General features: G+C 36.9%; 1 protein-coding gene across 1 annotated transcript; it reads left to right on the top strand.

Annotated features, from left to right (window-relative positions):
- Window positions 1-2,190: 2,190 nt before the first annotated feature.
- LOC109051749 (segment polarity protein dishevelled homolog DVL-2-like) lies at window positions 2,191-20,423 on the top strand. Its single transcript, XM_019069232.2, has 15 exons — window positions 2,191-2,762; window positions 10,764-10,833; window positions 11,754-11,899; window positions 13,032-13,141; window positions 13,258-13,384; window positions 14,176-14,263; window positions 14,962-15,031; window positions 15,128-15,267; window positions 15,629-15,705; window positions 15,978-16,045; window positions 16,660-16,782; window positions 16,884-17,015; window positions 17,143-17,319; window positions 17,430-17,648; window positions 18,334-20,423. The coding sequence occupies exons 1-15, from the start codon at window positions 2,602-2,604 to the stop codon at window positions 18,885-18,887; spliced, it is 2,262 nt and encodes a 753-aa protein (XP_018924777.2). The 5' UTR covers window positions 2,191-2,601; the 3' UTR covers window positions 18,888-20,423.
- The last annotated feature ends 493 nt before the right edge of the window (window positions 20,424-20,916 follow it).

The raw sequence follows: 20,916 nt of genomic DNA, 5'->3' as shown, positions 1-20,916 counted from the left end.
ATGAGTTCCTCTTGTGGATGATGCACATTAATACATCTGTGAGCATTTTTGATTGCACGACATACAGATTTACAGTACTACAGTATATCAGTGTATCAATTCAGCTGACTGAAAAAGTTCATATTTTTACTATTTTTATTTTATTTTCAATTTATGTAAAGACATGAACCCTAACATTTTGTTTACAGAACATAGTTTATTTAACAAATGATTGCATTTTTGTCACACTACATGAAAAGTTGTCCGAAAGGTAAAATGAAGTTTATTGACAATGATTTGTCAATATTAATGTCACATAGACCAAATATAATTACGACCTTACATTCACGCTGTTGAAATAAAAAGGGGCGAAGCTACATAAGGTAGGCTATTAACGGCTGTAAATATGAACAAAAATGTATCATTGAAAATATAAAATCATTCTTTCGATGTTTTGAACGAATCATTATGATCCACATTTGTCTTTCGCGCAAGTCCTTTCAGAAGCGGCTGACTATTATCCTGTCGTCAAAGCTTGTGTGAGCCAATAGTTTTCGAGCATGAACTATCAATTAACATTTCATTCGTTGGAACTATTGAACGAACACGCCCCATTTATCGAACGAGTCGGTTTTGAATATGAGCGAGGCCCTGATGTTTGTATAAAACTTGATGAATCGTTTGAGTGAATGATTTAAAGGGATAGTTCACCCAAAAATGAAAATTCTGTCATTAATTACTCACACTCATGTCGTTCAAAACCTGTAAGACCTCCGTTCATCTTTGGAACACAAATTTAGATATTTTTGATGGAGTCTGAGAGCTCTCTGACCCTCCATAGACAGCAATGATATTACCACGATCAACGCACAGAAATGTATAGCCAGGACATCGGTAAAATAGTCCATGTGACATCAGGGGTACAACCGTAATTTTACAAAGCTACGAGAACACTTTTTGTGCGCAAAGAAAACAATAATAACAATTTATTCAGCATTTCTTCTTCTTTCTTCCAGTGCGCACAAGCTCTCATATTCCATCAAAAATATCTTTATTTGTGTTCCGAAGATGAACGAAGGTCTTACGCGTTTGAAACGACATGAGGGTGAGTAATGACAGAAATTTAATTTTTGGGTGAACTAACCCTTTAATGATTCACTCATAACACAACAGCTGCCACCTACTGGTGTAACCTGCAAAAATGTTCCGTGAATTAATGTTTTAGTGAACTGATTCAAAAGATCCGAGTCACTGGGATGAACCAACATACAAGCGTGAGTGCAACAGGGAGCATTTTATTGACTGGACGTACTGAACGAACGCGCCCCTTTTACTAAACGTTTTGAAAATGAGCTAGGCTCAGATGTTTGAAATACAATGCAACAGTAAAGGGGTCCTATTATGCTCTTTTACAAAGTCTTTATTTTAATTTTGGGGGTGTACTAGAACAGGCTCTCTTACTAGGTTGTTTGAAAAACACATTATTTTTTACATATTTTACATTAATACAACACCTCGCTCCCCAGTCTGGCATGAACGGCTTGAATAGTTCCTGTATCAAATGAAGGCCCGCCTTCTGAAATACGAAATGTGCTGTGATTGGTTAGCTGGGCCAGTGTGTGTTGTGATTGGCTGCACTTGGCACCTGGTCGGGAAATGTCATGCCCCTTACCACAGCCACCTGCTGTGAGCTTCATTGTAACTATTGTCCAAAAATCAAATCAATTTGAGCGTGATTTAAACCTAGATGGGAAATCTAGCGGGTCACTGACATAGTGATAAAACTTATTGCCTTCTCTAGTGCAGCTCAACCAGGTCTCGTCCCATTCGTCGATCTTTGTGATATCACAAATCCCGGAAATTATGCATTGTAGTCCAAACGAGTCATTCGTTGTAGTTTTTGAAAAGTTTCTGTTAAAGAAAATATCTCCTTTTGAAGCGGACTCAGAGCTTTGCAACTTTGCAGATCTTTTTTATGTTCAGACAGCAACATTACAGACTAACTAAAGTTGAAAAAGTGAAAAAGCATAATAGTGAATCGGTTGAGTGAGTGCTTCAATAACTAGCTAATAAGTCATAACACAACAGTTGCCACCTACTGGCGTGAACTGCAGAAAGGGTCAAGAGGTCCTCACTGGTTTCGCAAACGATTCTTCGCGAACAGTGAACTGATTCAAAAGATTCGAGTCACTGGGACGAATCAAAATTCCCACTCAAGCGCTCATGGACATGCCCCAGTAGAAGCGAAGCGGTGGGAAGTCCTGGGCGCCTCTGTTTCGTCACACGCCGCGCTGGCCCTAGCCGAAGAGAAGTTTTTCAAACCCCCATGTGTTTTCGTACGGGGAAAAATGTTGTTACAACAGGGTAGCTGTTTGTAGGTGTATTTTAACGGAAATCATGACACTTTTGAGCGTTCAAGACAACAAAAGTTATGCAAAATAGCGCTCCTTTTCTTTCTTTGTGCTGTATGCGCTAGTCGGGGCAGTGTTATTGGATAGTAGTATTGTAGACGAGTTTTCTCAACCCCCTTCTCTCCGGAGCGCTGGCTAACATTAGCAGCATAGCTGCAGCCTCTTCCATACTTTCGGAGAACAACGGGAAAGTTGAGTTGAGTTGGGAGACATGGCGGAGACCAAAATAATTTATCACATCGACGAAGAGGAGACGCCGTACTTGGTGAAAATTCCCATCGCGGCTGAGAAAATCACTTTGCTGGATTTTAAACAGGTTTTGAACAAGCCAAACTACAAATTCTTCTTCAAGTCTATGGATCAGGACTTCGGGTAAGTTCAGCGAATGCGGGAAAACACACAAAGATGTGCATGAACAGCCAGAACAAATTAGATTTTTTATGTGTGGGAAATAAATCTGTTTGTATGTCGTGTGCGATGTTGTTGTGAGGGTTAGGTAAGGGTTTTCTTCGAGAAGGACACTTGTGGGTGGTCTTGTTGTATCAAGCCATCACTGCAAAGGAACAGTGTATCCATGTCTCGATAGAGTTTATCAGTTTCTGAGTCTGGCTTTACAGGTATAGGCTAAATGAAAAATAACTTGCCCATAAAATTAGTTGTGTTGTATAACACTATTTGTATACCTCACCTACAACTGTTTAATATGAAATAATTGTCACATTTTATTAAGGCTGATGTGTAATATAAGATTCATCATTTCTTAAATAATTTTTAATATATACTACCGGCTTAAGGTTTGGAGTGTATTAAAAAAAAATACAGGTATTCGACAAGGACACGTTAAATAAAAATAAAATAAAATAAATAAATAAAAAAAAAACAAACAAACAAAAAAAAAAACAACAACAACTTTGTATTAGTAAAAAAAGAAAAAAGTGTAACACAGTTTCCACAAAAACATTAAGCAGCACAACTGTTTTCAACATTAGTAATAAGCACAAAATCAGCATATTAGCATAATTTCAGAAGGATCACGTGACAATGATATACTGGAGTAATGGCTATGGAAAATTCAACTTTGCCATCACAGGAATAAATTGACATTTTAAAATGTATTTAAATGGAGAAGTTATTTTAAATTTAAAAAATAATTTTAACAGTATTACGGTTTTTACTGTATTTCTAGTAAATAAATGCAATACTGGTGAGCATAATAGACCTATTCAGAAACATTTAAAAAATCTCACCGACCCCAAACTTTTGGTAGTTTGTGTAGCTTTTCTGTCTTATGCCTACACATTAGATCTCATATCCCCTGTGTAGCGAAATTCTCATCCTTTCCCTCACTTTTTTACATACGGGCCAAGTTTCAAGTGTCCCACTATTCTGCCATTCTTTTTTTTTGTTTTTATAAAGAGTGGAGTTCTTTGTCTCTGACCGCATATTTGGCCTGAATCGTCCTGCAATGGACAGAATGCCAGCCAATACATCTCAGCCACGTACTTGTCAGTTATGCATTCTCCAGATGCTACTGGAATGTCTGTGGTAATCTTAGCAAATTAGGATGTTATCATCTGACTGTAAATACTCCATCAGTATGACAGCTTACACTTAGTTGATTTAGATATGAATCAGAGACGTTCACCTCAAGCACTGTAAATGTAGAACCACACTAAATCAAATGCACATTAATAATCAGTTGTATTTAATTTATACTGCCTATCAACTATTTTACGTGCTGTTGGAGTCATGGCAATGTTGAATTATATTAATAAAGTTTTAATTGATAGCTATCACAATACACTATAGAAGTTTGTTTCCAGCACAGGATTTAAAAAAATTAAAAGGTAATTGTGACACTTTATCTCACAATTATGAATTTGAGCTAGAATTATGAGATAGAAAGTAAGAAATGTGAGATGCAAACTCAAAATTGCAAGGAAAAAAAGTCAGAAATGTGAAATAAAAACTTAAAAATTAGAACTGTGACATAAAACGCACAATTACCCTTTGTATTTTTATTCCCAAAACAAACAAACAGAATTACAAGATTTATGAGAAAAAAGTCAGAATTGTGAAATATAAATTCAGATTTCTGACTTTTTCCTCACAGTTCCAGGTTTGTTCTCGCATTTCTGAGTATACATCTCACAATGTTTCACAGAATTCTGATTTTTCATCTTGTAATTCTCCAAATTGTGAGATAAAATGTCACAATAACCTTTTTAATTGTTTTATACTGTTGCAGAAATGGCTTTTATAATATGGACTTAGACCATAAGACAACAGAGCAGCAGAGGGTCTGTTTTGTCTTTCTCAATAACAATGACAAATTTTCATCATAAGAGTGGAGCTAACATGGTTTTACAGGTAAAGCGATTTGCAAATTAGCATTTTTTTAAACCTTGGAGCCAAAATGTCAGTCAGCTATGTCTAGCCTAATTCTTGTAAAATAGTGCTAAAATTGGGTTAAATGCATTACTAAGATCAGATTTTTCTGGATTTTACCAGGAAAGCGAAATCTGAAGAATCGATCGTTTCTTCTTTCCTGCCAGGGAAGAAAGGCTGTGAATGTTTCGCCAGTTTTCTTATTGTGTGAAGGGTGGATGTGTGTGTATTATTGTTGAACGGCACTGGATGTGGATGTAAGCTGATACGGTAGTGGAGTGGGACAGAGAGCAGGCGGCGGCGCTGTGATGCTGTAGTGTGTAGAGCCAGCTGTCAGTCTGACTGTGTGTGGCAGGGGCTGGGGTTGCTCCATGTTTGGGGAGGGATATGGTTGGAGGTTGGAGACGGGCCATTTGCTTAGTGTCTGGGATAGAATCAACAGAAAGAGAGTGAGTGAGAGAGAGAAAGGAGCAGAAGACCCCTTGGTTTCTCCAGGCCCCCTCTACATTCTTAATTCATTTTAAATATCCCCTTAAGAGTACAGACCAGATTCCAGTGCAGTTTTATTCCTCTTGCCTTATTTCTCTGTGTTAAGTGCAAATAGTCCAAATTAAAATGAATAAAAATCCAAATGGCTGCTGGGCCAAACTGTAACAATCCTAACGCAGACTTTACAAGCCCAGAACTCATTCTGTTGTAAGAGGTTTTGTTAAAATCAGGTTGTGCTTTGAGTGTGTGTGTGTTATTGTGTTAGAGGTCAAGGGTTGTTTTTCAAGTACAAATGTTGGGCTTAATCGGCGTCGTTACAGGGTTTGGGGGTGAGATCGTTTCACGAGCATTAAAATGCAGGAGAGCTTTGCTTTCAGGAAGTGCTTTGGGAAATTGTTGTAGAGTTACATCGTCTCGTCATATGTTTGTTTGGTTGCAGAGAAGACCTAGCAACGGTTTGTGCACTCAGATTGAAATTAGAAAAATTATTTATAAAAATTATTTATTTAATATTAATATAACTATTAGTGGTGTTTCCTAAGGCAAGAATCACTGTTATATTGCTGATACATATTCAAATGCATAACTCTGGTTAAACTTTGACAAAATGTGCTGCCAGTGCTGCATTGCTACTAAAAATATAATTGATCTTGTACGTCCATTTTTATGCCTTGCAAACGTAAACATTTGTTTTTCAGTACTGTATTCTGCTTTATGGCAACACCAGCTATGCTGAATTGTCAACAAGATAATGTTATCTGGCTGGCTTACGTAGATGTGATTTTGTCTTGTGTTGAGTCTTGGAAGCATAAGAATGTATGTACACTAACCCTCTACGGACACCTTGGCAATGAAATCAATATTGGCTAATACATTTTTTTTGTTATTATTATTATTTGTTTTTTTGGTCATTCAGGAAAAGTACAAAATTTGGGGAAAAAATGAAAAAAAAAAAAAAACTATAATACTGATAATATAATAATAATAACAATAATAGTATTATTATAATAGTCTCTTATGCTCAACAAGATTGCATTTATTTGATCAAAAATACAGTAGAAATTGTAAAATAACCGTTTTCTGTTTTAATGTTTGTAATTAATTTCTGTAATAACAAAAAGCTGAATTTTAGCAGTCTTCAGTGTCTCATGATCCTTCAGAAAATGCTTAAATATGCTGATTTTTCTTATTATTAATAATGAAAACAGTTGTGCTGCTTAATATTTTATGGAAACTAGGCCTGGGCGATAAAACGGTATCAATATTTATTGACGGTAAGTTACACCTTATTCAATAACAATATAAAAAATGTTCGATATAGTAAACGATTTAGGCACGTGCTATGAGTGACGCAGATAGCACACACAAACACCAACATGAGTGCTGTGCATGCCTGTGATGAGGAGATTGTGAATAAAAAATGAATAATAGTCGAATTAAAATAAACATTTGCATTTGAATGCAAAAATAGTACAATTGAATGTTAGGTGTGTGTCAGGGAGCGTCATCAGTGGAGCACGAGATGCGGTGATGATGGAAAAATGAAAGTGACGTGACATACAGCCAAGTATGGTGATCCATACTTGATACCCATCCAAAGTGCACACACACTGTGAACACACACCTGGAGCAGTGGGCAGCCATTTATGCTGTGGCACCCGGGGAGCAGTTAGGGGTTCGGTGACTTGCTGAAGGGCACCTCAGTCGTGGTATTGCCGGCCCAAGACTCGAACCCACAACCTTAGGGTTAGGAGTCAAACTCTCTAACCATTAGGCCATGACTTCCCCCATGATGATGTAAGTGACGTTGTAATTTAATGTTTTGTTAGTCTAGTCCATGAGATGCACAGTTGCTGCTTTATTCATTCAAAATATTAGAGAAATACAGTAGCTCAATGCGTAGAATATCTTGCTTAAGTTAAAACCTAAACCAAACCATTCACACAGAACGCATATTGAGTGCATTTTCTAGACTGACAAATATGAATGTTGCACTCGCGTCTCACACAAGAGATGTATAGAAAGCCATGCAAAGTTAAAACAGTTTAAACTTTTAGAAAACACATCACAAATTTGTGGAGGTTTATTCCTTTTCACGGCGTCTCATATGTTTTTAAAGGCAATCTGTGTGATGGGCGATTTGGCTCTTTGTATTAAGCAATGCATAAACACTTTATAAATTTAACAAAATAAATTTTAATTAAATTAACTAAATTATATTATATAAATAAGATTTAATTTAGACATAATGCACAATTTTTTACAGACAGTTATTTCCTTGTGTTGACAGTTTAATGTGCTGCATTATTTCGCTCATTGTGTCCTCTTAACCTATTTAATCTGCATATAAAACATTAGAAATGAGATATGTTTAATTTTTGAGTTTGACTGTTACAAAATAATAAAAAAAAATTTTTTTTAAAATACAGTGGTTAAATGTAAACATTTTTTTCTATTGCTCTTTGTTTTAAAAAAGGTTATAAAAAATGTCAATAATTATCAATTCTGAACGATATGAAACATTTTTTAGCTATATTGCCCAGCCCTAATGGAAACTACGATGTTTTTTCTGGTTTCTTTGACGAATAATAAGTTCAAAACAACAGCATTTATTTGAAATAGAAACATTTTGTAATATTATAAATGTCTGTACTGTCAGTTTTGATCAATTTAATACATCTTTGTTGTAGGGATGCATATATCTGATACTCAGGATCGGTATTTTCTGCCGGATTGGGTATCGGTCAGATGAGACCGAACCAAATCCGATATTGTTTGTATACTATTCTGTAGGGATGCACCGAAATGAAAATTCTTGGCCGAAACCGAAAACCGAAAAAGAGGAAACCAAGGCCGAAAACCGAAATACCGAAAGAAATTACAGTATGCCAATTATTAGTACCATTGCATTTATGGCTATGACTGTGTACTAACTTTACTAAAATCAAGGCATTGCAATTGCATAAATTAATATTAAAGTTTCAAAGAATAAATCAATTACAAATTATGCAAATATTTATTTAGCACATTGCAACAATGCACAGTATAAAATAAAATTCAAACTAAAATGTTTAACTTGACCCCACTCATGTGTACATTGAAAAATAATGTACAGGCCTACTGGCCTGCAGAAAGGTTTTAAAATTAAATGTTCTCTCATAAAAACAAAGTGCATTTATGTCAAGTGCATTTGAATTTTTTCTCTGTAGGACTACTACAAGAAAGTGCATTACTTCTCCAGTAGGCAAGAGGGTTATCACTTCTGGGTATGGGGACTTCAGACAGATAACCATCTATCTGTTGAGCGGTTGAGCTTGTCATCTGGCTGACATAGTCACATATACAGTCGCCTAAAAACAGAATAGCCTACGTATTATTATTATTTGAGGCACTTTCTTCCATGATTTCACTGAACATATCAGACAACAAGGGTGCAGAGAGACGAGTCTTTTTTTCTGCGCTATGATCTCTTTCTCCGTGCAATACCAACGCTATCTCACGACCAATTCGTACGTATTTTGTCGGGCTGGCAATACTCCGTGCGCTGCTCCGTCTCCACGCGGGTTCTCCGCATCCATCGCGGCCTGGATCATTTCTCGTGCGCGCTGCTTTATTTCCGCATCCAAGTATTGGTCTTTATAACGCGGATAAAGTACAGTCGCGATGAAGTGCAGAGGATCCGAATAGATCTCAGTGAAACGTGTGCTGACAGACTCTAAGAGTGTACTTTTCTTTGTTTTCACTCCGTGGTCCGTCTCAACCTCTTTGGTTAGCAGACGCTTGAGTGCTGCGATTAAAGGAATAACGTCCACTACAGATGCATCAGAGGAGCTGATCTCTTTAGTTAGCCGCTCAAAGGCGGCAAGAAGAGAGAGAAAGTTCTCTATTAAGACCCACTGGTTAGAAGTGAATGTCGCGGGGGGCTCGTGGTCTGCGCTATGCAGGTGCACGTGCAGGTCGCGGTTTCTGTTTGCGTCATCGCAACATTTCGACCGGTTTTTTTCCGTGATAAAACTCTTTCGGCCGAAAACCGAAAATGCACAAAATTTTCCGTGGCCGAATATTCGGTGCATCCCTACTATTCTGTGTTATTGTTAAGGCCCATGAAAGGCACAAAAACATTATAAAGCACCATAAAGATTTTGTGCACTATATTTTAAGTGTTCTGAAGCCGTTCCATAGTTTAATGTGAAGTATTGATGAATATTTAAGTCAAGTTCACGTAAACTCTTCTCCCCGGTTGGTCTGTCTGTCATTCTCCATTCAGCATTCAAACTGTGTGTCACGTTTGGTTAATACAGTCAAAACGATGAAACTCTCTTCAAGAGTGCACAATAACTGAGATTTAAAACCATTAAAAGAAAAGGCTCAATAAAATATCGCACAGATATAATACACTACACATCAATATCTCTTCCCTTTTTTATGCATTTCCCTGCACACTGTGACTCTGTGATGCTTCAAGCGAATCATTCTGCGCACGGGATGCACATAAGTGCTTTGTGCCGCTCTGTATTGGAGCCTTACCCTTTAGTATTGTATTTTTGCACAATGAAAGATTATTAATAGTCTTTTTTTTTCTGTTCCATCATATGTTGCTGCCTTCATTACTGTGCTATATATATGTGTGTGTGTGTGTGTGTGTAGGCTACTAGTTTTTCATGAATTTTACAACAATACAAAGAGCAATGTGTAACATTTTAGCAGATTTAACTTTTTTTTGTTCCCCATAAAATAATGTTGTTTCACTAAATGTTTAGTTTAGTTTAATGTTTTTATAAAATTATTGTGCACCCATGATTTTTCATTTGTTATTTTTCATTAAAATGAAGTTGTATTTATTTAGCAGATTGTGTGAGCACAAGAGTGATGATCAGATGAAGTATATAAATTCTACATTGATTAAAAAAAAAAAAAACTGCGCTCGGATCGCATCGGAATCGGCCAATATGCCGAAGTTTTGGTATCAGATTGGTTCTGAAAAAATGGTATCGTTGTATCCCTACTTTGTTTAATAAAAGGAATTCATTAAACTTTAGAACAGTAGTGTAAATTTGAGTAAGTGTTTATGAACTTGCTGATTGACTTTTTGTAATATAAATATTTCAAGCAAAAATGCAGTGATTAAAAATTGAGCAGTCTTTTAGGCAAGAAAAAAAATACTACTGGTCCAATCAGTCAACAGAAAAAAAAAACCTTATTGTTGAGCCTTGTTACTGTTCTACAGCAATGAATTCACCTCAGATTATGTGGCTTGTGGAGAAGATGTGTGACTATTACATTAGTGTTCAAATGAGCAAATATTTCCATAGTCATATTTAGGATGGAGTAGATTGAGGGGCCAGAATATGATATAAAATTGGAGTATTAACAATCAATATCAAACAGCATTTTGACAATACTTTTGTGTGTGTGTGTGTGTGTGCAAGCATAAATCTGTCAAGGTGTGTTCCTTCATTTTAATTCTGTCTCTCTTTGGTAATTGTGTCTGCTCAGGGTGGTGAAGGAGGAGATCTCAGACGACAGTGCCAAGCTGCCATGCTTCAACGGAAGAGTTGTCTCCTGGGTAAGAACTGTTCCTGTTCCAGTTCTCTCTGTCAGTCAGCAGTAGCACCCCCCACCCCCCAAAACAATGATTTTATTTTATTTTTTTACTGTACTGTCATTATGATGCTTAATGGTGTCATAACAGTTCTCAGTTTTGTAAGTGTGAACTGCACCATTTCACTAAGTCTTACTGAAGCTCCTCATCCCTGTAGAGACTCGTAACAGGGCTGTTTTGATTTATGTCACAGTGAATCTTTAAAAAGCACCAGGAGTTTGTGTCAGGCCCTTCACACGGAGACTGAAATCCAGCCTCTTCTGAAAGCCCTCAAAGAAAAGCAGGTGCTTAAGTCAGAAGGCTTGGACGAAACCAGTCCCACTGGGATGGAAATAGTAGACTACCGTCAGGATAGCTCAAGGTCTCTTGAGAAGGAGTGTACAATAACCTAGCATCCATTAGTATGAAGAAAGGAGAAGGCCATACAATGATACTGTATGTGGCCTCTTATAACGCATCTGATGTGTCTTTCTTTTCTCAAGTACATGATTTTTGACTGCTTTAATGCAGTGTTTTGTCACAGATTGTTGATGTTTTTGTTTATTGTTAACTAACATTTTCTAACATTGCAATTCTATTCAAGCTTTTTAAAAAGCTTGATCTCCCCAGACGGAGCTGAATAGAGTTTCCTGTTTGCTTGCGGCTATTTACCTCTCCAGCTTGGTCCTTGTTTAAATTGTAGTTACGTAAAACCCAGACACTGGATATGTTTGACCTGAAGCATTGTGTGATCAGTTTTACACTTCTGAATGAGCTCCACGAGCATGTATTGGGTAAAAAATAATGTGTTGTTATTGTCATTAGATCTTTTCCTAGTCCTTTTTGGGTCCTTGTTTTTTATGGATCACATTCACTCTCACGCCAATCTTCTCTCTTTCTGTTAGCTGGTGTCCTCAGACACCCCAGCAGCCGAACCCCCAGCCCCTCCAGTAGAGGTCCAGTCTCAGCCCTCACCTCCTCCTCCTCCCCTGCCTCCACCTCCTGCCGAGAGGACGGGGGGCATTGGAGACTCTAGACCCCCTTCCTTCCAGTATGTTAATCTACATCTCTGTTTCTCACTCTGAATGTCATGTTGTAGATGCTGTCTGCAGCAGTACTCTCTCAGTCCCTTAAAATACACGTTCTTATAAGTTGTCAGAATGGGAGTCAGTGACTTAGTGTAGATATTTACTTGAAGGAAAACTCACTTTTTTGTTTTTTGCTTTTCAAAACAGACACCCTGTATCATGTATTAGTCAAAATATGTCAAACTTTGGAAGATAAAACAGGACATCCTAATTAAATATTACAAAGACATGCTTTTAATATGATGCATAAACTTTTTCTAATTTATATAGTGTGTTATAAAATTCATTGCTGCACAGTAATAAAACTTTAATCAGTTATGAACCATTCAGTTTCAGGTGTTTATCAGTTATGAAACAATTCATACAAAGCTGTACAGAGTTTAACAAAATTTGTAACAAAAATCAACTTTGCCATCACAGGAATAAATTCCATTTAAAAATAAGTTTAAACAGAAAACTGTTGTTTTAAATCGTAATAATATTTCACAATATTAATGTTTTTACTATATTTTGATCAAATAAATGTATTAAAGTTTTAAAAACATTAAAAACTTTTGAACAGTAGTGTAAAGCATGATACATGATAGTGTAATCCAATATTTTTGTGTGTGTGTAGAAAGTACCCACAACCATGACGAGTTTGGTAACATCAGGTGATGTCTGAAATGTTGTCTTGAAATATAAGCTGGTGAAAGATAATGGGTGTTAAAAAAGTAAGACATAAAATGTATTTTAGTGTAATTGTTTATTCCTAAAACTAGTGAAAAAAATGCAAATGAAACATGACAAAATACTTATATTCAAGAAAACGTAGAATGAAAATCTAAAAGCAGTTTGGCTTTTCAGAGAAATTTATCTTGTTCTAAGGATTTAAAAACAATTTTTTTTTTTTTTACTGGAAATGAAGTCAAATATACTGATTAAGAACGTGATTCCCTCTCCCCAGTGTAGGTCTTTTGCTCTCAACTTCTTATCAGAGATGGGTTTGCTAGAGGCAGCTTGCTTTTAAAAATTTAAGGTTCACTCAGCATGCAGAGATGTACAGATGTGTCATGAATGTAAATCATTGCATGATGTGTGTGTGTGTGTGCACAGTCCCAACACTGCAGGCAGCCTGGAGTCCTTAGATGATCAGACAGAGACGGAGTCAGTGGTGTCTTTCAGGAGAGAGAGACCTCGACCCAGAGAGAGCTTGGACCAGCACGGTCTGTTCTGTCTTCTGTGTTGCTACTAATTTTTATCAATTATCTCAATAGTATTTCATTAGATTGACGAAGCAGTCCATGTTCATTTCGCTGTACTCTTTCTGTCTTTGTTTCAGGGCCGCGTATGAATGGACAGTCCCGTATGGACAGACACCTGGCTGGCTATGATAGTGCTACTGTGATGAGCAGTGAACTGGACACCACAAGCTTCTGTGATTCAGATGACGATGATACGATGAGCAGGTCAGAGCAAGTGTGCTTGATTCAAGATTAGATTGGGGTTGGAAATATTTTGTAGTGTAAAAAAGAAAATGACACGCTGCACCTTTAAAGAAGTCCACTTCGATCAGATCTCTGTTTTTGTGCTAATTTTTATTTATTTATTTATTTATGTAATGTCAGAAGGTTAAATTTCTGTTATCTGAATCAAACGATTGAACTTTACAAGAGAGTATCAGCATCTGTGCATGCTTTTAGTTTGGTTTTAGTCCAGTGGTTCTCAACTGGTGGGTCATGATCCAAAAACGGGTTTTGATTTATTCTGATAGGTTTGCATGCAGCATGGGGAACAATGTTAAATGCAGACACTGTAGTGTGCATAACAATATATGTGCACATAGTTAGGATAGCAAAAACAATAGACTTAACTTTTGTTTTGATGTCAAAAACCATGCTTCCTATTAGTCTCTACGATATTTGAATGCAAATTCATCTGTCACTTGGTTGAAGACAAAAGGCAGGTGCCACCATGTCCTAGATTAGACTAAACAGACACTCATTTGTGATATGTATAAACATGGTTTTTAGGTAGTGAATTATTGGCTGCTGACAGCATGAAACCATTGAAATTCAATCTAAAAAAACCTAATAAATGAGTTATTTTTATGTTTGTATTATGTTAGGTTTCCATTTGATGTCGTGTATATTATAAAATCTGTATCCTGAAGCATAGCAAGTTGAGAAGCACTTATTAGTCAGTATGGAATTTATGCCTTGATTTATGAATTTTTATTTTACTGAACGTTTGTTATCAGGTTCAGCAGCTCCACTGAACAGAGCACAGCGTCTAGACTGCTGAAACGCCATCGCAGACGCAGGAAACAGCGCCCACGTCTGGAGAGAGTATGAAACACACATATGATTCATTTTAAAGCAACACTATGTATATTTTGGCGCTCTAGCGGTTAATAAACAGAACTGCACGCATCCCGCGGAAAAACAAACCAACCTCACCAACTTAACCAATATTACGACTAACGTAATTCACTCAGGTATGTGTTACTCCGCAGCGGTGACGACCTGAACACGCTACAATAGTCCAAAAATAATCACTTATTATAAATGTACCGTAGTGATCTGGGATAAGACAAAAAGGCGTTTTGGTAGATGAATTTATGATGTACTCGCTCATTATATACATTTTGCACATTTTGAACACAGAAAAAGTAACATAGTGTTGCTTTAAAAGGGGGTCCATCAAAAAATGACAAATCTTGTCATTTAGTCACACTTCAAACCTATGACTTTTTTTTACACGCAACAGAAATAATGGTGTTTTGAAGATTGTTGGCAACCAAACAGTTTTGGTTCCTATTTACTTCCATTTAATTTTCCATATAATGTCTTTAAAATGGTGGGAGCGGTTGGTCACAAACATTCTTCAAAATATCATATTTTATGTTCCACAGAAGAAAGACATACTGGTTTGGAACCATAAAGGGAGTAAATGATAGAATTTTAATGATTGGATGGACTGTCCCTTTAAGTATTTGATACAATTAAAGAATGTGTTTTGAGTTCTTGTATGTGTTTTGTTGTAGGCTTCCTCTTTCAGCAGTGTGACAGATTCAACAATGTCCCTAAACATTATTACAGTCACCCTCAACATGGGTCAGTGCCATTTCTTACTTGTTCCACCTGCTAATTATTAAATATGTGTTGTGTTTAGTTAATAACATGCTTCATTCTGTTGTTGTTGTCCTACAGAGAAGTATAATTTCTTGGGCATCAGTATAGTGGGTCAGAGTAATGAGAGAGGTGATGGAGGCATCTACATTGGCTCCATCATGAAGGGAGGAGCTGTAGCTGCAGACGGACGCATCGAACCTGGAGACATGCTGCTGCAGGTGTGTGTGTGTGTGTGTGTGTGTGTTTGTGTACACATTGATAGTTAGTGCTGGGAAATCAGGAACAAAGTGAAACCTGCACATCATGTTATCTATTTAATGGAGGGCTAGCATGTCAGAAGAGTGATGTGATTGTTATTTTAATTCCTGTCAAACTTAAATGCTTAACATTACAATCTAAAACAATATTCTCAGGCCACATCAAGCTTTAAGGCACAAATATTGCGGTGTTTCAGTATTGATTAGCTCTAAACAAAGGATCAGTACTTTCACTGCTGCAGGGTTAATTCAGTTCTGTTATAATAACTGCTTCTGATGTTTGTTAGATGGTTTGTTTCACTGTTGCCTTTTTTCTGTGCAGGTGAATGACATTAACTTTGAGAACATGAGTAATGATGATGCAGTCAGGGTGCTCCGTGAGATTGTCCATAAACCTGGGTGAGTGTGTGAGAGCTGCTCATTTTTGTATTGTACAATTTCATAATTTCTCTATTTCTGACAAAAACTGAATTTTTTATGGTTAGTACAACAAAATGAAGAGCAAAAGATACACTTAAGTGGTGAAATTGGAGGTTTAGCAGTGTATTTTATCTCTTGTTGGGTTGCCACAGAAGATTGATTTATCTATTTTCACATCCTTTCAAATCAAGAAGCCCCTGGTCTATATATATATAACCTGCAATGTTATAATATCACTTTTATTCTCTTAGACCCATCACCCTGACTGTGGCAAAATGTTGGGACCCCTCTCCACAAGGTTATTTCACCCTGCCACGCAGTGAGTCTCATTTTACTTCCAGAATTAGATATAAAACTAATTATGTAAAATAATATATAATTCATACGGCCCAATACATTGCTGAACAAAAGTTAGTTTTTTTTTATTTTTTTTTAGAAAGAAATAAATTTTATTCAGCAGGGATGCATTAAATTGGTCAAAAGGACAGTAAAGATATTTATAATGTTGTACGTTCTCTTCATCAAAGAATCCTGAGAAAAATGTATCAAGGTCTCTATCTAAGTATTACGCAACACCGTTTTCAACATTGATGATAATAAGACATGTTTCTCGAGCAGCAACTCAGCATATTAGAAAGATTTCTGAAGGATCATGTGACGCTGACGACTGGAGTAATGATGCTGGAAATGCAGCTGTGCCATCACAGGATTAAATGACATTTTTTTAAAGTACTGTTTAAAGTAGAAAACATTTTGAAATAAAACATTATTTTGAATTGTAAGCAGCCTTGGTGAGCACAATTGACCAAATAAAAAAACACTTTAAAAAACATTTAAAAGTTTTTTTGAGTAGTATTGTGTAAATGTGTAATTTTTTTTATCATGTTATTTGAGATTTGTTTATCTAACATCCTTCCCCATATGGTGTCTTAGATGAGCCGATCCAGCCCATAGATCCAGCAGCATGGATCAATCATTCAGTGGCTCTCACAGGGGTGTTTCCGTCCTACCCGAGCAGCACAATCACCTCCAGCTCATCTGTCACTGAAACTGAACGTGAGCATTGCGCTAATGTCTTCTTGACTTTTTCTAGACCTTTGTTTTTCAAGCACACTCTCACTAGCCATATTATGTAATCTCTCTTTCTCTGTCTGTAGACTTTGATGAGTTCAACCTGTCTCTTCGCTCTGACATGGCATCAGTTGCTAAGGCCATGGCATCTCCTGAGTCCGGTCTGGAGGTCAGAGACCGAATGTGGCTGAAGATCACCATTCCCAATGCTTTCCTAGGTCAGAGACTTTTACCTGAGACTGTGTTTACACACTGTTCCTAAATGATCTTTGTAACTATGAGACAAACTGACCTTCAGTCTAATCCAGTGTTTGTTTTTCTCTGACTTTATGATTGTGCATATAGGTTCAGATGTGGTTGAGTGGTTGTATCATCACATCGATGGGTTTCAGGACAGACGGGAAGCCCGTAAATATGCCAGTAACCTACTAAAGGCTGGTTTCATCAGACACACTGTTAACAAGATCACCTTCTCTGAACAGTGTTATTACATATTTGGAGACTTCAGTAACTGTGAAAATTGTAAGTAATGTTATAGATGAGAATTTAAGAAAAAATACATATACAGCATTTTTTTTTTTTTTTGTTAAATGCATACATGTTATTTAATCTCTCAATTTGTTTCTTATCAGACATGGCCAACCTTTCTCTTAATGATAACGATGGTTCCAGCGGTGCTTCAGACCAAGACACTCTGGCACCTCTTCCATTACCAGGGGCAACACCATGGCCTCTGCTCCACTCTTTCGCGTACCAGTACCCTCACCCCTACTCCACCCAGCCACCTCCTTATCATGAGCTCTCCAACTACAGCTATGGCCAAGGCAGTGCAGGCAGCCAGCACAGCGAAGGTAACAAACACACTGACCCTCAGCCACAAAATGTGTTGAAATGTCTGAACAAATTGTAAGCTATTAATTGAATCAGTGCTTAATAAAACCCACATACACTACCGTTCAAAGGTTTTGGGTCCGTAAGATCATTATTATTTTTTCTTTTTAATTTATTCTTTATCATTAAATGATGCTGAAAATTAATTCAGCTTTGCAATCACAGAACTAAATTAAAGTTTTAAAATATAATAAATAGAAAACAGTTATTTTAAATTGTAACAATATTTTTACAATTTTTAAAAAATAATGCAGGCTCACAATGAGACATTTTTCCAAAACCATTTTAAAAAAAAATTACTTTTGAATGGTAGTGTATATCCATTGATTGTAATTATGAAACTATAACTGAGAAAATGTTGGACAAATCTGCTACACTTATTAATTCATTTTTATTAGTATTTATTAAGTTTTGTTGTTTTTATCAGTGTTATTTTACATTTATATAATAAGGTATATTAGTAAAAAATTATTTTAAAAAAACATTTATTTAAATTAATAGTGGAATACAAACATAAGGTATTATTAATATTACTCTTCGAAGTTGCCATGACAATCAGCATGCATCTAATATTCTAGTCACCATGTGAAAAGAAGTTTTTGTGCCCCTGTAAACCCCTGTTGTGTTCTCGTCTCTTTCTCTCAGGGAGTCACAGCAGTGGCTCCACACGCAGTGACGGAGAGAAGAGAAGGGGCAGTAAAAGCGTATCTGGCAGTACGGCGGGCGGTAGCGTACGTGACGATAAATCTCCCAGTGGGGGCGGTGCTGACTCGCGTTCTGGCAGCGGCAGCGAATCAGATTACTCTGTTCGCAGCAGCCTGAGACGGGACCACGGCTCAGCCACACCCAGCGAACACAGTCGGTCCAGTCAGCGCTCGAGCCAGCGCTCGCATCATCGCATTCCTCCACCTGCTCATCTCACCCCATATCCGCCTGGAATCCCCATTCCTTACAACCCAATGATGGTGATGATGGTGCCCCAACATCCACACCCACACCTAGCACTTGGAGCCCCGCACCCACAAACGCCTACTTTGCCGCCCCACCCTGGCTTGCCGCCGTCTGGCACCCCTGGTGGGCCTCCAGGAGCACCACCGACCCGAGACCTGGGCTCCGTCCCGCCTGAGCTGACAGCCTCTAGGCAGTCTTTCCACTTGGCTATGGGCAACCCCAGTGAGTTTTTTGTGGATGTGATGTAATGAAGTATGTAGCCGTCGATGTACAGGTGAAGGAGTGAATGCAGAGAGGTTTGTAGTCACATGATAACTGTGAGTTCCACTCTGTGACCGACAGAGATGTAGTTTACTGTATCAGTGCAGCTCTTTAGAGTTAGTGTTTGTCCTTGACGGTAGGAACAGGGTTTACGGAAAGGTAGGGAGTCTTGCGTAGCACGGACTTCAACATCTATTTTGTCTTTGTGGTATTAACCACAACATGGTCTGGCCTTCTTAAATGACTGAAAAAAAAATTGGCGTATTTTTCAGAGTCCAGTTCATTTCCTTAAATGTTTCCACAAATTTCTCCAAGGCCTTTGGTAAGGATCTCGTGATTTTCCAGAATACATTTCTAAAAGCAAATTCAATTCGCTTTACACACCTTTAAAATGACCAAAATGATATTCACTAGAATTATAACTTCAATTTTAAGTAAACCGTTCTATGAAAAAAAATAAAAATAAATAAGTATGGAAGCTTGTTTCAGTCACGGGATAATAACATAAAAAGGCAATTGACAACTTTTATCTAACAATTTAGACTTCTTTTTTCTTGCAGTTCTGAGAAAAAAGTCAGAATTGAGAGATAGAAACTTGCAATTCTGACAAGAAAAGTCTGAATTGTGAGATATAAACTCCCAATTGCGAGGGGGAAAGTGTCGAAATTTAATTTTCGATTAAAAATTACCTTCTTTTAAATTTTTTTTAATAAATAGGACTTTTAAAAAAAAATACGAACTGCGAGATGCAAACTCAGAATTCGGAGTAAAAAAAATCTGAATTACAAGATATAACCTCGGAATTGCGAGTCACTCATGATTCTGATTTTATTTTATTTTTTCTTAGAATTGCAAAGGGGGAAAAAATATGAATTGTAAGATAAAAAGTCCAAATTAGCTTCGGGCTTCCATAATAAAATGCATGCCTTCAAAAACCTTTAAAAGGATTTAAATGTTTGCAACAATCGATCTGGTGTATTATGTCTCTACGTATTGCTTTAAAGTGTACCAAGGAATCCTGAAAGCTTTTCTCTCATGTACTATATACTGTACACTTTAAAAATTGCCTTTGTAAACTGTCTTTGTACAGCCGAACGGAGCCAGGGTTCAAGGAAACAAATATTTGATTGTCAACTTCTGAGATTAAGAACTCTTCTGATTCCTGGTGTTAGAAAGCAATCGCTTTCAAAGACTTGCTGGTACCCTTCTAAACAGGCAGACTATAAAATGATTGTACTAAAACCGTACATGCAGAGGAAGTTTTAACCCCATAAAGGTACTTTCTGGGTAGAATGGGTTGTTTATTCTATTTTCTACTCCAGAGCTTTTTGTTTTGACTCTTTGTATGACTGATAATCATAGCACCTTTTTATATGAGTTTATAGATATACAGGTACAAGTATACAGGTGCTACATAAAGACTGATTCTCAATGGAATGCCATGTTGAAGTGTTACATTTTGAATATCATCAGATACTGTCACTTTTGCATGTCTTCACTCCAAATAAATTTGATAGAATTAACTCTGAAACGAGTCATTTTTTCTCTCTGAGAGTTGTTAATGTTTGATGTCTTGTCTTTGTGTTTTAGTTTCAATCTTTCTTATGTACAAGGAATAGTATTTATATGTGTCACTACTGTATCAATGTTTTATAGCATTAGATATGGAAGCACCCTAGGTTGTTGAATTTGAATGTAAAAGAGAATAAAATTTAGGTTTTTCTTTCTGCGAAATGTTTTCTTCCAGTGCAGCTCTTAAAACTTTTTCTCTATCCCGCATAATCAAACTGTGGCTTTGGGATCATCTACAACACGTGTCAAAATCAATGGCATTGTGAGTTCAATGACGTCAAATGTGGTGTGATTCATTAAAGTGCATTCTTTACATTTATTGCAAATGAAACTAGTGTGATTTTCACTTTTGGAGTTTGACAGGCTTTGTCACAAACTGCCATGAAAAATAAAAATTATTTTTGTTCACATTTTGTTCTCAGCTTGAAAAAACAACAACTACAT

Source organism: Cyprinus carpio, chromosome B7, assembly GCF_018340385.1.
Source record: "Cyprinus carpio isolate SPL01 chromosome B7, ASM1834038v1, whole genome shotgun sequence".
NCBI lineage: Eukaryota > Metazoa > Chordata > Actinopteri > Cypriniformes > Cyprinidae > Cyprinus > Cyprinus carpio.
The sequence above is the reverse complement of the archived record's forward strand: the minus strand, read 5'-3'. Positions and strand labels throughout refer to the sequence as shown.

Coding starts and splice junctions, on each gene's coding strand:
- LOC109051749 (XM_019069232.2), top strand. CDS start 2,602: ATGGCGGAGACCAAAATAATTTATCACATCGACGAAGAGGAGACGCCG. Junction 15,268..15,628: donor CTGGAGACATGCTGCTGCAG/GTGTGTGTGTGT, acceptor TTTTCTGTGCAG/GTGAATGACATTAACTTTGA. Junction 16,783..16,883: donor ATCTGTCACTGAAACTGAAC/GTGAGCATTGCG, acceptor CTCTGTCTGTAG/ACTTTGATGAGTTCAACCTG.